At 35.2% G+C, this 14632-nt stretch overlaps 1 protein-coding gene across 1 annotated transcript in view; it reads right to left on the bottom strand.

Moving 5' to 3' along the window:
* LOC149802842 (fatty acid synthase-like) overlaps positions 1-14632 on the bottom strand; it is a 48769-nt gene that overhangs the window by 32987 nt on the left and 1150 nt on the right. The window contains exons 2-10 of the mRNA XM_089952297.1: positions 11950-12207; positions 10056-10208; positions 7216-7389; positions 6295-6495; positions 4909-5031; positions 3777-4007; positions 2795-3240; positions 2280-2510; positions 88-277 (exon numbers count right to left, since the gene is read on the bottom strand). Of these exons, the coding sequence (XP_089808423.1) occupies positions 88-277; positions 2280-2510; positions 2795-3240; positions 3777-4007; positions 4909-5031; positions 6295-6495; positions 7216-7389; positions 10056-10208; positions 11950-12184 (1984 nt within the window). The 5' untranslated portion in view covers positions 12185-12207. The remainder of the gene's footprint in view (positions 1-87; positions 278-2279; positions 2511-2794; positions 3241-3776; positions 4008-4908; positions 5032-6294; positions 6496-7215; positions 7390-10055; positions 10209-11949; positions 12208-14632) is intronic.

Genomic DNA, 14632 nt, shown 5'->3' with positions numbered 1-14632 from the left:
AATCAGAACTCAACAATTTATATACAAACATAAACCTGAGAAATAAATCCAACAAGCTAGCAATATTAAACAGCAAACTACACTTACCAACTGCAGCCATGCCCCCTGCGGGCAGCTGGGCCTCCCGGATACAGCGCCCTCTCCAATAGGCTGCTAGAATTGCCTCTTCTGCTGTCAGGCTGCCATCTGCATATGCACACCCCAATTCCCCCACTGAGTGCCCCACAATACCATCTGGCTTTAAGCCCAAACTTGTAAGGAGGTCAACAAGTGCAATCTATCATAAAAAATGCAAATTTAAGTCTTCCTTACAAACAAGCAAATAAATATTATTGTTATAAACACTGCAGCAAATACATGTTAATATCTGAAGGGAAGCAACTGCAATTTGTTTAAATTTCTTATTATTTCTCCAAATATAGAGAGATTCTCAACTGACTTCTCTCAGCTATTCTGAGCATCTATCTACAATCAATCACAAAGACATCCTAATGATCAGCTCACTAATCTAGTCACCCAGCTATGTGGTAATGTTTACCTTGTTGCATTTTACAGTTATGGTTGTTGGAAAAGAACTGGTCAAACTCTATAGGCAGCAAAAGAACTGGTCAAACTCTATAGGCAGCTTTGGTTATGTAATATTTACAACTTTAAACTTTCATAATTCAGAATTCTACTTGTCTAATTTGAACTAAATATTTGCCATATACTTAGAAACATGTGTTGTTTTTTGCATTTTTTTTCCAAAGGGAAAAACAGATTTTAAAGAAAGTTGTTAGTGATTGGACACACAACCTTTCAACAATCAGGCAAATATGAGTTAACTGTACCAGCATCAGATATTACACAAGCTCAAATTTGTTTATGGCTTATTCAAACTCTGTAACTATAGATATATCCCTCTGTGGGCTTAGGGATTTAAGCAGCCACTATGTCCATGTTGTAAGAGGTGACTACTGTAGGCAGGAATTCATGGTGGATCAGTAGTTAGCATTCTGGACTTGTGAAATGAAGTTTGTAGATTTGAATATAACTGGATAAGTTACCTGGTGTGTTCTTAGGCAAGGCATGCACAATTATAAAAAAAACACAGCCATGTATCTCATCAGAATATATGCTTTTTCTTGACTTGTAGAGACTGCTATTCAAAGGAATATTCTATTTGTATCAACCAACGTTCAGCAAGTCTTTTTCTCCCATCTGTAATAAACATGAGGATCCAAGTTGGCATTAAACCACTCAACTGGAAACTGACATGTTAGCTTGTGAATGCATATTCATTCATGTATTGTAACTTAAGCAGAGAGAAAGTTTTTTACCACTAAGTTGTTACAACGTGTATTGATGTTGGTGTCGCTTATTTTTTATTTTTAATCCAAATATATGTAAGGGCAAATTATTTTGCTTATGTTCTAAATTGTTTGTAAAAAATATTCTTGCATATTTTTGTGACTGAAATCGCATAGGGGAAAGCCTAACATAGTATGTGTGGGTTTGCTTGCCAATGCTCAGAGTTTTGATTGTTTTTGGACACTGAATTAAATATTTTTGTATGTTTCTGGAGAGAAATAATTATTTATAAAGAAAAACAAACAGAAAATACTATACAGGCTTTCCTGGCTTAAAAAGGACATTATGTAATCAACATTGGCACTGGGATTCCCCCTAACCATTAAGTCCAAATCTGCTTCTTTTAAGGATTTGTAATCTTTAAAGGTTTTTTCTAATTTTAGTAACAGTGACCATATTTGGTGGCAGATAAACATCATTTGATTAAAAATGTGAACAACAGACCGATTTCATTTAATCATTTATAAAATAACTTCATGTCATGATACTTCCTGTCAATTTGGTCAAATTTAGTTGAGTGTTTTTTTAAAAAGCTATAAACAGCGACTGTCAACAACTGATGAGCTATGCAATACTGGCTCTTGTGGCTATGTGAGCTAAAAGTTAAAAAATCTATTTAATTGTTGTAGCACTGATAAATTTAGGAATCTTCTTTGAGTAGAATTTGCAATCTGGATGATGCAGTATTTAAGCCAACACCTCATGACCTTTTGATTTGCAGCCTTTCTGTGTAAGGATCATTAGTCACAACACTACTGTCCTTGTTTGAGAACTCAAAGAGCCACCAAATAACAGCCAGTAAAACACATTTTACAGCTTGTAAATTCAATAAAATAGCCTGAATAAAAAGTTATGCAATGTTTTAGTGAACAAATTTCATTAAATTACACTATAGGGCAAATGTGTTGGAATTCAGAAACTTCTTTCACCTGAATGGCTGCAATGCCCACAAAGGAGTAGATGGTATTCTCAAATGTTTTCTCATCAGCTGTCATTAGCATGTCGATGAGGTGGACATTATATGGGCGCAGAATGACATCCAGTCGCTGAATGGATCTGTTAAACTCCCTTAGTTCCATCATTCTCTTTCCCATACCTTGCCACTGTGTACCCATACCAGCAAACACATACCATACCGGACGCTTCTCAGGACTGCATTTCTGAAATGTAGTACACAAGATATTTTGCTTAAATATAGCCTTTATTCAGTACACCAGTATATAAATTAACTAGAAACTGCTATAAGGCCACATAAACCCATGCTTTTCATTTATTTAGGAATGGGAAAATCTTAAAACTGGCCTACTTGTCCTATCTCTACTGTGTACATATAATCAACTCAAAGACAGATGTGTATATTTACACACGAAAAGTACCAAGACCAAACAATACTAATATAAAAAAGAAAGGTGAAATCATTCACACACTTTGGAGCACTTCTCACCTCAATATGGATGGAGTTATCATCACTATTAAGAATAGTGTATCCCCTATAAGGATGGGTAGATGTGCTTAAGTTGGAAGTCTGTGATACAAGTGTGTGCAATTCAACATCTTCCGAGTTCTTCTGTACTTCAGACAAAACTGCATGCAAACCCTCTTCTGTTCTGGAGCAGTAATTTAACAACCTCTTCTTCTTGCACAATCTTTTGTCTCTACCAGTCTCTTCAGAACTGCTTTTGGACTTCAGTAAGACATGGACATTTGAACCTCCAAACCCAAAAGAGTTCACACCTACATAGCCTCCATCCCATTTGGTTCTCTTGGTAACAACCTTGATTTTGCCCTCCTGTAGCCCAGGGATATCAGGATTTGGTGAATTGTAGTGAAGATTAGCAGGGATTTCTCCTGTCTCCATGGCTATTAATACTTTTGCCACAGCTGCCAGACCTATAAAAGTCCAGTAGAAAACCCTGATATTGAATGTTTGTGATACAAATACAACTAGGAATCAAACATTACGCATGCACATATTTTATATATATATATATATATATATATATATATATATATATATATATATATATATATATATATATATATACACATACACATATACCTGATGCAGAAAACTGTATAAATATATGATCTTGTGTATTACAAAAAGAGGAAAAAGCAAAAAACTTAAATAAGCAAATGGCAAAGATAATTTACAAAAAGCAAGCACAGTAAAACATTGATAACTCAAAAAATAACTCAAATATTCTTCATTTCATTTATGACCCCAGTCTGTATAAAATGTTCTGCTGATGCAACAATTAAGTTCAAAACAGTTCAGGGTAATGATACATATAGAAGTGAAACTTTATCAATGATAACATAATGTTATGATTACATTATTCCAAGCTGAGAATTTAGTGCTGATTTAAGAACAAATGTACATCCTTAAATTGTTTTCTAACATATTTTGAATTCAAGTTACCCACCTGAGGCTGGCTCAGAATGTCCCATATTAGATTTTGTTGAGCCTATTAAAAGTGGACCCTGCCTTCCCTTCGTGAATACACTGCAAATTGTATTCACTTCCTGGGGGTCTCCTGCTTTTGTTCCTGTTCCATGAGCCTCTACATAGGCCACACGACTTGGATCCACTCCTGCCTCACTGTACACCTCATGAATCAACCTCTTTTGCACTTCACCAGAGGGAAATGTAATCCCTGAAGAAAAGAAACCCCAAATTACTAGGATTTTATTCCTAAGAAAAAGCAGATGGCTTTAACAAATTTCAATTCAAATGTCAAAAATCTAGTATGTCGATTGAGAAGCTGAATAACATACATAATGCATTATGGGTACAAGTCTGTGTATTAAAATCAAGGCCAACATAATATCAGCTGAGAAGTGCAAACATTTCTGTGAGGGAAAATATGTTGATACATGGAAAACTTTAAACACATCATGCATGAATGAATAAATTGTCAAATTTTTGGGTGCTGTTTGTAGTACATTACTGGTTATATCATTTTCAATGAAATTGGAGCCAAGTGCCTTTCCTCAAGGACATGCAAAGGACTGGCCAGGGTGAGCGCCAAACCTGTGACCCTTGGATTACAGAAGTCAAGCACTACTTAACTACTGTGGCTGAATTTAACATTACAACACTCCCTCGATATTAGGCCCTTCATTATAACACAGTTCCTGCTATAATGTGAGTATGGTCATGGATCCTTTTTTATTATAAAATGGTCTCACTTCCTGGTTCTAAATTTTATGGCCCCCATGAAAGCAAGGGGAAAATATATCACCTAAGACGAGATATTTCCAGGTTAAAAAGTGTCTATAAAAGACAAAAGTTACCTAAAAAGGACTGAAATTAGACTGATTAAACAAACACACTAAAATCACCATGGCAATCATTTATTTCTTCAAATTAAACTACCATATATTTGGAATCTATTACCATTTTTATTTCCTACAAATTTACCAGTTTTGGAAAATCATTCATTTTGGCACACATGTATAATCACCAGGTATTCTTTTATTCATTCTTTGTGTGTTCTTGTAGTGGGGCTGTAAAAATAAAGACTCTACAGAGAAAAATTATTAGTAGATTTTAACCTTGCTCCTTATTTCCATCACTATTGGTCTTGGAATGTACTAAAGTTGCATATGCTCGCTTTGCCACAGGTTTGGTCTGAAGGAAAATTGCCACCACACCCTCACTTCTGCAGTAACCATCACCTAGAAAAGAATAATGTAATACAGTTACATATCTAAACGCCAAACAGCCTTCTCATTATCTTTATAGTAGCATGCTAAACTGACAAAAAGGAGGCCGGTTAACATTCAACACTGTGCATGTGTAAAAAATAATCTTTAAAATAATAGATAAAAAAAAAAAGATGATGAGCTGGCAGTTAGTTGATAATGGGATGGCTGGCTGATTTTCTATTAGGAATAATCAATGTAAAAAAATTGACCAAAAACCCCTTTGGGAAACAAGTTTCAGTAAGTTGAAGAAAAAAATATAGATCTTGCACACTGTTGACTTGTCATGCTGTTTGGCATATTTTTTTGGATCAGTTCTATTTATGTGATATAAGTTAGTCATAAAATAAATGTACAATGTACTAATATCACAAATATCAAAGACGAAAACAGTTGTGCTTAAAATTCAGAACTGTAGTCCCTACTAGGTATATACAACTGTGACACACTTTTTGAATTCTGTTTCATGAACTTTACTTCTTGTGAACTAATGCATCTATTGGCATGGTTTTGAACTTGTCCAAACTTGCACAATGACTTGCCACACTAAACATAACTAAAAATCTTTTCAATTTGTTCCATGGTTTGCATATTTCCAATAAAGTGCCAAATAATAAAAGTGGAATGATAATCTATACAAGGTAACAACAGTCATATGTTGATATTTAATTGTTCACTTAAACAACCAGTATAACATGAAATGATTGTTGAACTGCAATAATGATTTGAAAGTATCCATAACTGCAACATTTAGTGAGTGCTGCTCAAAAATCAGTTGGACAAAAAAAAACTTCTAATTTTTTCCATGGGCACGACTTTCAAATAATAGACCCACACCCTAAGACCAACCATAATTTCAGATGTGAATGACGCAAAAATTTCATTTGACATATATCAAAGAGTTAATATCTTTCATATGCATCAAAAATCACAAAGTAACAAGTCAGGCACACACAAGGTTACATCAAAGTGTTCTGTAACAAGTAAAGACTGTACAGACAGCCCAATAGCATCAGGGCCAAAAACAGGTTAAAAGCCTAACATAATCAGCCAACATATGAAATTACAATATTTTCCAGTAATGTAGACTCCAAATACACTTTGTAAAATGTTATTTTTTTACATATCAATTGTCTTCCCTGACTGAATGGCCATGTCCCTGTTCTGAATTAGCCTAAAATATAACCTACTGGTTTATGCAAGTGAATGCAAGCTAAAAAGAAATAATCCATTTACCTTCAGCATCGAAAGACTTGCACTTCCCCTCTGGAGAAAGCATGCCCAACTTTTGAAATTGGAGGGCTGTTAGAGGATTCAGGCACAGGTTAGATCCACCAACAATGGCCGCATCACAAAGCCCACTCCGGATACTTAGTAATGCTTGGTCCATGGCAAGTAGACTAGAGGAACAAGCTGTGTCTAAAGTATAACTTGGCCCTGAAAAAGTAAACAAAATTGTAGAATGGTAATATATTAACACATTCAGATGTAGCATGAATAGATTCTGTACACAGAAGAAAAATCTACTGTAATGCATTATTTACAAAATGCATGTATGTAAGGAATGCTGGCTCACAACTCAGAATAACTTATGATGTTGTTGTTGTTGTTGTGGGGTTTAACGCCATTTTTCAGCACGATAGGCTATACATGGCGGCCAGTATTAATGGTGGAGGAAGAACCCTGGAAAACCCCGGGAAAGAACCACCGACCCACGAGAAGCTACTGGCAAGCTTTCTCACATGCCCACATTGGCTGAATCTTAGACTCGAACCGCCGCAGACAGAGGTGAGATGGCAGTGATCCGTAACGAAGAGCGCTTTAGACCACTCGGCCACTCGGGGCCCCTCAGAATAACTTATGAAGTCAATCACATAATTTATTATGTCTGGTCACTGACAACTCTTGTATGTGCTATTGCTGGATTCATGTTCATTTATAAAAATAAATCACATTGAAAAAACATCCACTAGTGTCATTTTTAAATCTGATTTGACAGCAATCACTATTTTTAAGAAGAGATCACTCTAGCCTGAATCTCACTTATTTGCAGACAACCTAGGGCTTTGTTATAGCTAAATATAAACTTGTGAGGTAGTGGTTGTATTCCTGTGGTATTATGATTGGGTAACAAATTAGATGAAGAAATCAGTGTACCTTTGAAATCAAAGAAGTATGATAATCTGTTGGAAAACATGGATCGTGTACATCCAGTCATGGTGTATCCAACTGTGGACTCTGGGTCAGAGGTCCAGGCATCATGACTTTCTGAAGCACTGGCACCAATAAAAACTCCAGTCCTGCTGCCTCGAATAGTGTCTGGGTTCACACCTGTCAATATAACAAGAGTTCTTATAGTTAAAACTAGTTTTTAAGTTCTAAACCCCACTTTTGCAGGAATTTTAACATTAATTTCTATCTTGTAAACTGAACCTTTTATAATCTAAAGAAATACTCTGTATTTCTATGGATATATAAAACAAAAATTGGATCACTCATTTTTCTTACAGTATACTCTCCTCAGAAATGAGATAATGTTCTATACTTTTGTGCAGCACATTTTGACCATGCAAGAAAGACGTCTGACGGGCCTAAATTAATGTTTGTTGCTATTAGTTTTAAATTGATAAGAAAAACTGTACTGACTTATGAAGATCAATCCTCATTTACATCAAATTGTTTCATTGTTTATCAACTTAATTATTATTCTGTCCAATAAGATATATTTTTTTACTGTACTACCATGGTACACGCTTACCTGTGATGTGCCATCTTTTTTACCCCATCACCCTCTTGTAGTGAAAAAAACAATCACATGCATTGCTAAGGGATATAGAAATCTCAAACAAAGGTCAAAATCATCATATATTTCAATCTCCATGTAGAATTTTCATATCCCAGACCAGAGCAACTGATACTTTGTTGGAAGATGAACTATACACAAGATTTATCATAGCTATTAGAAGTCTCATAAATATTGTCAAATATACCTACAAAAACCATGGGACCCTGAAAGGGACTGATGTTCTACTGGTGAAAAAGAATTTCCAGTAATCCCATACAAGTTCATTTCTTCATTCTACATGAGAAATGAAACCATTTCTGATACTGCTGAGAAACTTCAACAAACCAAATTCTGTAACAAAACTATCTGCATATAATTGAGTTCACATGTTCACAAGGTACCTGTCTCATGGGCACCAGTTTCATTTACAACTGACCAGATATCAAAGTCCTTAAGCAGACAACACCCATGTTGCAGCAGCCACAAAAAGTAGCCAGAAATTGTTTTTAAGACAGCCACAAGTGGCCATATTGTATGTCACATTGGTTATAATTTATATTTAAGGATAAACCGGATATTAAAAGAAACCTTTGGTGAAAACTGCATGTAACTTTTACTATGAATTTAGGTTGTGATAAGATTTGATACCCATATTGGTGGACAGATTGGCACCTTTGTATTCTATTATCAAATGAGAGTCTATGTATGCTAGTACAACTCTGATGAAGATCAGGGTCTCTTCTAAACCTGAAAATTTTGTGCAGAAATTTTGTAAACATAGCTGGGGTTTAAGGAAATAAAGGTCATGCTTGAAAATATAATCAGTGACTTTCATGCTTTAATTTTGTGACAACTTTTTTTAAAAAAGGAACCTCAAAATCACACATTCTAGAATAGACCGTTACAGATAAGACCATACATTCAGGAGAAATAGTGACAACTGGATCTTCAAGATGACCATCATGATGACTCTTCTGGATATCCACAGCCACCATTTCCATTTAGGATCAATAAGACATCATGACACGTCCTTCTGTCAAAACTCTCATGTCAAAGGCTGCAACGTTTACTGACATTTCTACGTATGTAAATGGTGTACAATAACTGAAATAATGTCATTTAGTCATACTGATTTAAAGCTCAACACCCACCCCCGCCACACAGACACCTGCATGTTAGGCTTACAGCCAACATATTTATATGCAAGTCACTAGCAACATGCATGAAGTACCTCACTCAACGTGCAATCAGTTCAGTGCTGTGCAACTTTCTCTTCTTATTATAATGGAATTCAGTTCAGAAGACAAGCCTTGGTTGAATTGTTGAATAAATTTGGTAATTTTGGTGAAACAGCCCTTGGATCATCAAGGTGTACATGAAGAAAAAGAATTGATAATGCAACGATACATCCTGCCTAGACATGCAGACTTCACTGTAGGTGGTGCCACTGACAACCAATGCACCCGTCTTTCAGATATTCCTAAGATTCCTTAAGTAAAGTTTTATAGTATACTATATACCCAAGGCTTGACAAATCCACTTGCCCTATGCCAGTGACAAGCTCAAACTTTGTCAAGGCAAGCTCCATTTTGCAAAGTACTTGCAAAAAATCGAGACAGAGAAGTCATATTCTATATATTATGCAAGTTTTATACTCTACAAACTCACCACCGTAAATATAACTTCACCTTTATTCAGCCCTTATATGTAACACATGCATCTTTTATAAATACCTGCTATTTAATTACTTTATTTCAGTATACAATCTGTTAAAAATGCCGGAAACTTCATTACTCTATTGATCCTTTATTTCAGGATACAATCTGTTACAAATGCCTGAAACTGAATTACTCTACTGATCCTTATTTCAGGATACAATCTGTTACAAATGCCTGCAACATAATTACTCTACTGATCCTTATTTCAGGGTACAATCTGTTACAAATGCCTGCAACTGAATTACTCTATTGATCCTTATTTCAGGATACAATGGAAAAGTCATGTCCATCTCATATTCAGTGACATGGTCAGTCTTGCATTTTCATGTGTAAATGTAAACGCTTACAATCTGAAGCATGATTTTACAAACTGAGAATTAAATATTTATACTATAACAGTTACATTTTCTGCCTAGCCAATGAAATATGCTCTTTCTGACACACCCATGTTTGCATCAATATGATACATTTTAATTACCAGAGTCAAAACATACCAGCATCCACAATTGCTTCGTAAGTCACCTCCAGAAGAAGTCGCAACTGAGGGTCCATACTGTCTGCCTGCTTTGGATGAACCCCAAAGAAAACAGCATCAAACTTGGTTATATCTTTTAACTTCCCACTTCTTGTAGGCAGGCCATACAATCCTATTGTAGACAAGAAAACAAATGAACAGGATAAAATTGTGTCGAATTGTGAATTTACATGTGCATAACTAAGAACTTTGATATGTAAAAATATAAACAAAAGGAAAAATCTTGGCATTAATACTGTTATCATCTACACGATAAGATGAAAAATCTCTCCTGGACTGAGACTATGCAGTGATCAATCATTATAACTGCAATGAACTATGCCACAAATTGCCACAAATTGCAAAACACAAAACAGGCATTGGTTATGTATTTTGCCTCTTATTATTCAACTTCATGCCAAATATTAGTATAGTTTTACACACTGTGTTTGAGACTGTCCAGAGTAAGAAGATTTAGCAAAATGTTGTTGTTGGGTTTAATGCCATTTTTCAGCACACAATAGGCTATGTATGGCGGCCAGTATTAATGGTGGAGGAAGAACCTGGGAAAACCCCAGAAAGAACCACTGACCCACAATAAGCTACTGGCAAGCTTTCTCACATACCCACAATGGCTGAATCTTAGACTCGAACCCATGCAGACAGGTGAGATGGCAGTGATCCGTAACAGAGCACTTTAGACCACTCAGCCACTCTGGGCCCCCTTTTAGTCAAATGATTTGTATACAAACAAGTTGATTATTCACAGGTTCACTCTGCTTTCTTTTCAACAAACAAAGATCAATGTTCTTGGTGTGAATAGTGTGTTACAGTAAACTGGTCTACTTATTATAATATCTGTCTCTGAATTTTAAACAAATAAAAATATGTAATTTCCATAACGAGAGTCCCTTAAAGGAGCCGATGCTAAAACACCATATATAGATCACTTTCCATATAAAAATAGCAATAACAATATTTTCAAGATGATTGACGAAATGATTGTCAAGCTGAATTCATGGTCATTTGGTCCCAACCTGGTATCACAAGAAATCTTTTGGTTGATACAACTTTCCATTTATGAGTAGCAATAACATGATATTCCTGATGGCTGCCATGATGACCATCTAAGACCAACTAGACATTATAACACATCTCTGAAAGAAACCTTGACAGCCAATCCAGGACAAGTACTTACAAGAAGATTTGCAAGATGGTTACATAGTGGCAATATGGAACATAAACTCAGCACTATTATTATTTAGGATAAACTGGAAATCATAAGAAGTCTGAGAGTGGACACCTCATATTGACATAAACAACTATTCAGCTGGAGTCATGATAACAAGATTTTCAAAATGGCCAATGTGGCCTTAATATGGAATGTCTAAGTTGGACCATTTTGATTTAGAACCAACTAGCTCTTAGGACCAATGTGCATACAGTTTCATGGTAATCAATCAAGTAGTTCACAGAAGCAGTGATAAACAAATTTGTGCTAATGGACAAATGGATGACAGACCATCCAACAAGCTTTTCTAGTCTATGGCCTGGAGTCTACCTTGTACAGTGCAATACAAGTGTTGGATGGGCTTGTCATTTCCCAGACAAAAAATTTACAAACAATTTTAGTATAGAGGGATGGACAAAAAAAAAGAGATAAGATAATGCCTACCAAAAGAATTTTATTATAAATTACAATCCACGTGGTTGCAGTCAAAACATATTTGGTGGGGCTGATGATATTTGCTGTTGCATTTCTTTTTATGAACAAAAGCAAACATTCACAACCACTAAGACTCTCATGTAGGCCAATATGCTAAAGTCAAGCTTTAGGTTTATAGTCCAGTCAAAACTCCGCCAACTTTTCTTACCGGCTTTCCATCTGCGATCATCATCTGTTACCATGTCTTCACCTTTCATCAAGTGGTCTCTGAACTCATTCATGTTTTCTGACTCTGGCAGACGACATGACACTCCACTGATGACAACTTCCTCATAGTTAGCTGAAACTGGTGAGGGCATTGTGGGTATGTTGACCTCAATTTGAGACTGAGGTCCAACAACCTCCCCTACTGGGGCTTCATCCTCAAAAGTGTGTGCTGGCATCTGTCACCTCTTTGGGTATAACACTGTCAAAAAATTCAAACAGCTTATCTCAAAATCAATTGCCTTATAAATTGGAACAGGCCTGCAATTCAAACTCTTATGAAACAGTCTAATAAACAATTATATCAAATAATAATCAGGGATATTGCCAAGTAATTTTCTGATGTACACACACACTGTAAGGTTTGAACAGAGGGAAGGAAGGGGGTTACTCACAGAACTTTAAAAAATGAAATTCGATTTCTCTACATTATACATGTGCATCAGCACAAATACCAATTATGCCACTGGCAAGGCTGCAACATTTATGCATACATGTATAGACAATTTAGTTTACTGCCAGTAAATATTTACAAGATCAGTAAAAGGATGAATGAACATGCATATGGCTGTCAGTGATGATGCACTACCATTCCAATTACCATACATTCTCTAATAAAACAAGTCCAACCACAAATTGCACAGACCCAGATCTGCCATTGCATCATGCACAGGCAGATCTGGGTCTGCAGTTTGTTAGGAATAATCAGTAGAACATAAAGCATAGACACTGAGCTGTAGGCACATTATGCTACAACATACCAGGATCCTTGCAGTTTCACTCAACTTATCAGCAGGTATATACGGTAAATGATCTACTTCCATAACTCTGCTTAATGGGAACGATTTCACATCAAATATTGCATCACTAAGAAAATGTAGAAGTTGATTAAAAACTTGTAGCACACACTATACAACATTACACATTAGGGTGATGTACAAATAATGTTGGTAGAAAAATCTTCAGATACATTCTTTACTGCTGAAACATACGTTGTTAACAGAATCTTTGATTATGGACATTTTCTTTTAATGAAACACCATTTCAAGTTATTGCATAGTTTTGGAATAACTATACCTTACACAAGTATCTTGTGCACATATCAAGGGAAGTATGATTAGTTGTATTATCAAGATTTTACATCACGTAAATGTAAGTAGCCGTTGGAAAGAACATTAAAATGACCCTAGGGATGCTCTGCTGACATTTTCAACAAGGATATATCGTGCAAACTGAATCCTGTCATACTAAGAAGCAAAATATGTACTGCAAATAAAACATTCATAAGTTAAGCAAGTTATGGTACGCACATTGTATTAGCTTTTAAGCAGTTCTGTATGCATAATAGGTAGACATGGGGAAGTTTTTTCTTCTTCTATTCATAGTGATAAAATGGCATCATTTTGCACACCTTTATAAATTTTGGTACAACCTGGCAGCATTAGTCACTGGAGTCTGTTCTTCACTTAAATGTGCAAAGGAACAACTTTCTATAATAATTTATAAAAAAAAATTAAATTTAGACAATAAATCTGAATAATAATAAAACCCTCCTTTTAAATGTACAGCAAAATCTTTACATTTTTGCTCCCTCCACGTATGGTAAGGACACAAAAACTGACATTAATGAAATGACATGACATTTAAACAAGTGCTGTAAAATTATGACATGGAAAGGAAGCACTGTCAAGGTGCTGATGTGTCATACTTCAACAGCATGTGATGCAAAGAGTATTGCTACAATGAAATTATTTGAATATACAAGCTGTAGCAAGTTTTAAAAAATGCAATTATTCAACAGGTTTCATAAAATTGCATTTGAAAACAGCAAAATATATGAATTATATTACAAATGCATAAAAGTATAGTGGACAGACTTCAAAGTGAGTTTCAAACATCATCTGTAACATCATGCATATTATACACATTATATGACAAGAACTTAATGGGGGGGGGGGGAAGTTGGTATTACATCTATGGTCTCATCCACCCTTCCCTTGGCATTTACAACCAATTTTTCTTCTATTTTTAGCTTGTAAAGTTTATAAGCATGAAAATAACTTATCTACAAGGCTTTTCAGTAAAAAGAAATATACAAATAATCACACCAGCAGCTTTGTAAAAAAAAAAGTTTATCTACAAATTTGAACAGATCTACAGAAAAATACATTAAAATCACTAAAGCTGAAAAAGGTTCTGAACACAAATTTTATTATCTAAATTTCAAAATAAAATATTTGAAACTTTTTTCGTTGTGATAGTATTAAACTTAAATTACCCAATTATTGTTTTAAACGAACTTTTAAAACATTTAATAGGAACTTTATATACATTATGTATCTTATTCATTATTCCTTACCGAGGAACTTACTAGAGGTTAGATATGGAATCAGTTACCAATCGTTTTGTACAAAACTGGTAAGTGTGATGCAATCCATACCACCGGATAACAATGATCGTGTCTAGTCGAATGTAGTGAACACAAATACCTAGGGGCGCAAGATAATAAGGCCTAGCAGCCGACATAAACTTCTGGCGTGGTGTATCAGTTTGGACCATGCGAAGAAAATATTCAAGTCTTGACTACAAGAAAGTTTAGTTGTTGCTGAATGCTGCTGTGAAATTAA

This window comes from Sinohyriopsis cumingii, chromosome 3 (assembly GCF_028554795.1).
Source record: "Sinohyriopsis cumingii isolate HCF-2022 chromosome 3, ASM2855479v2, whole genome shotgun sequence".
NCBI classification, from domain to species: domain Eukaryota; kingdom Metazoa; phylum Mollusca; class Bivalvia; order Unionida; family Unionidae; genus Sinohyriopsis; species Sinohyriopsis cumingii.
The sequence above is the reverse complement of the archived record's forward strand: the minus strand, read 5'-3'. Positions and strand labels throughout refer to the sequence as shown.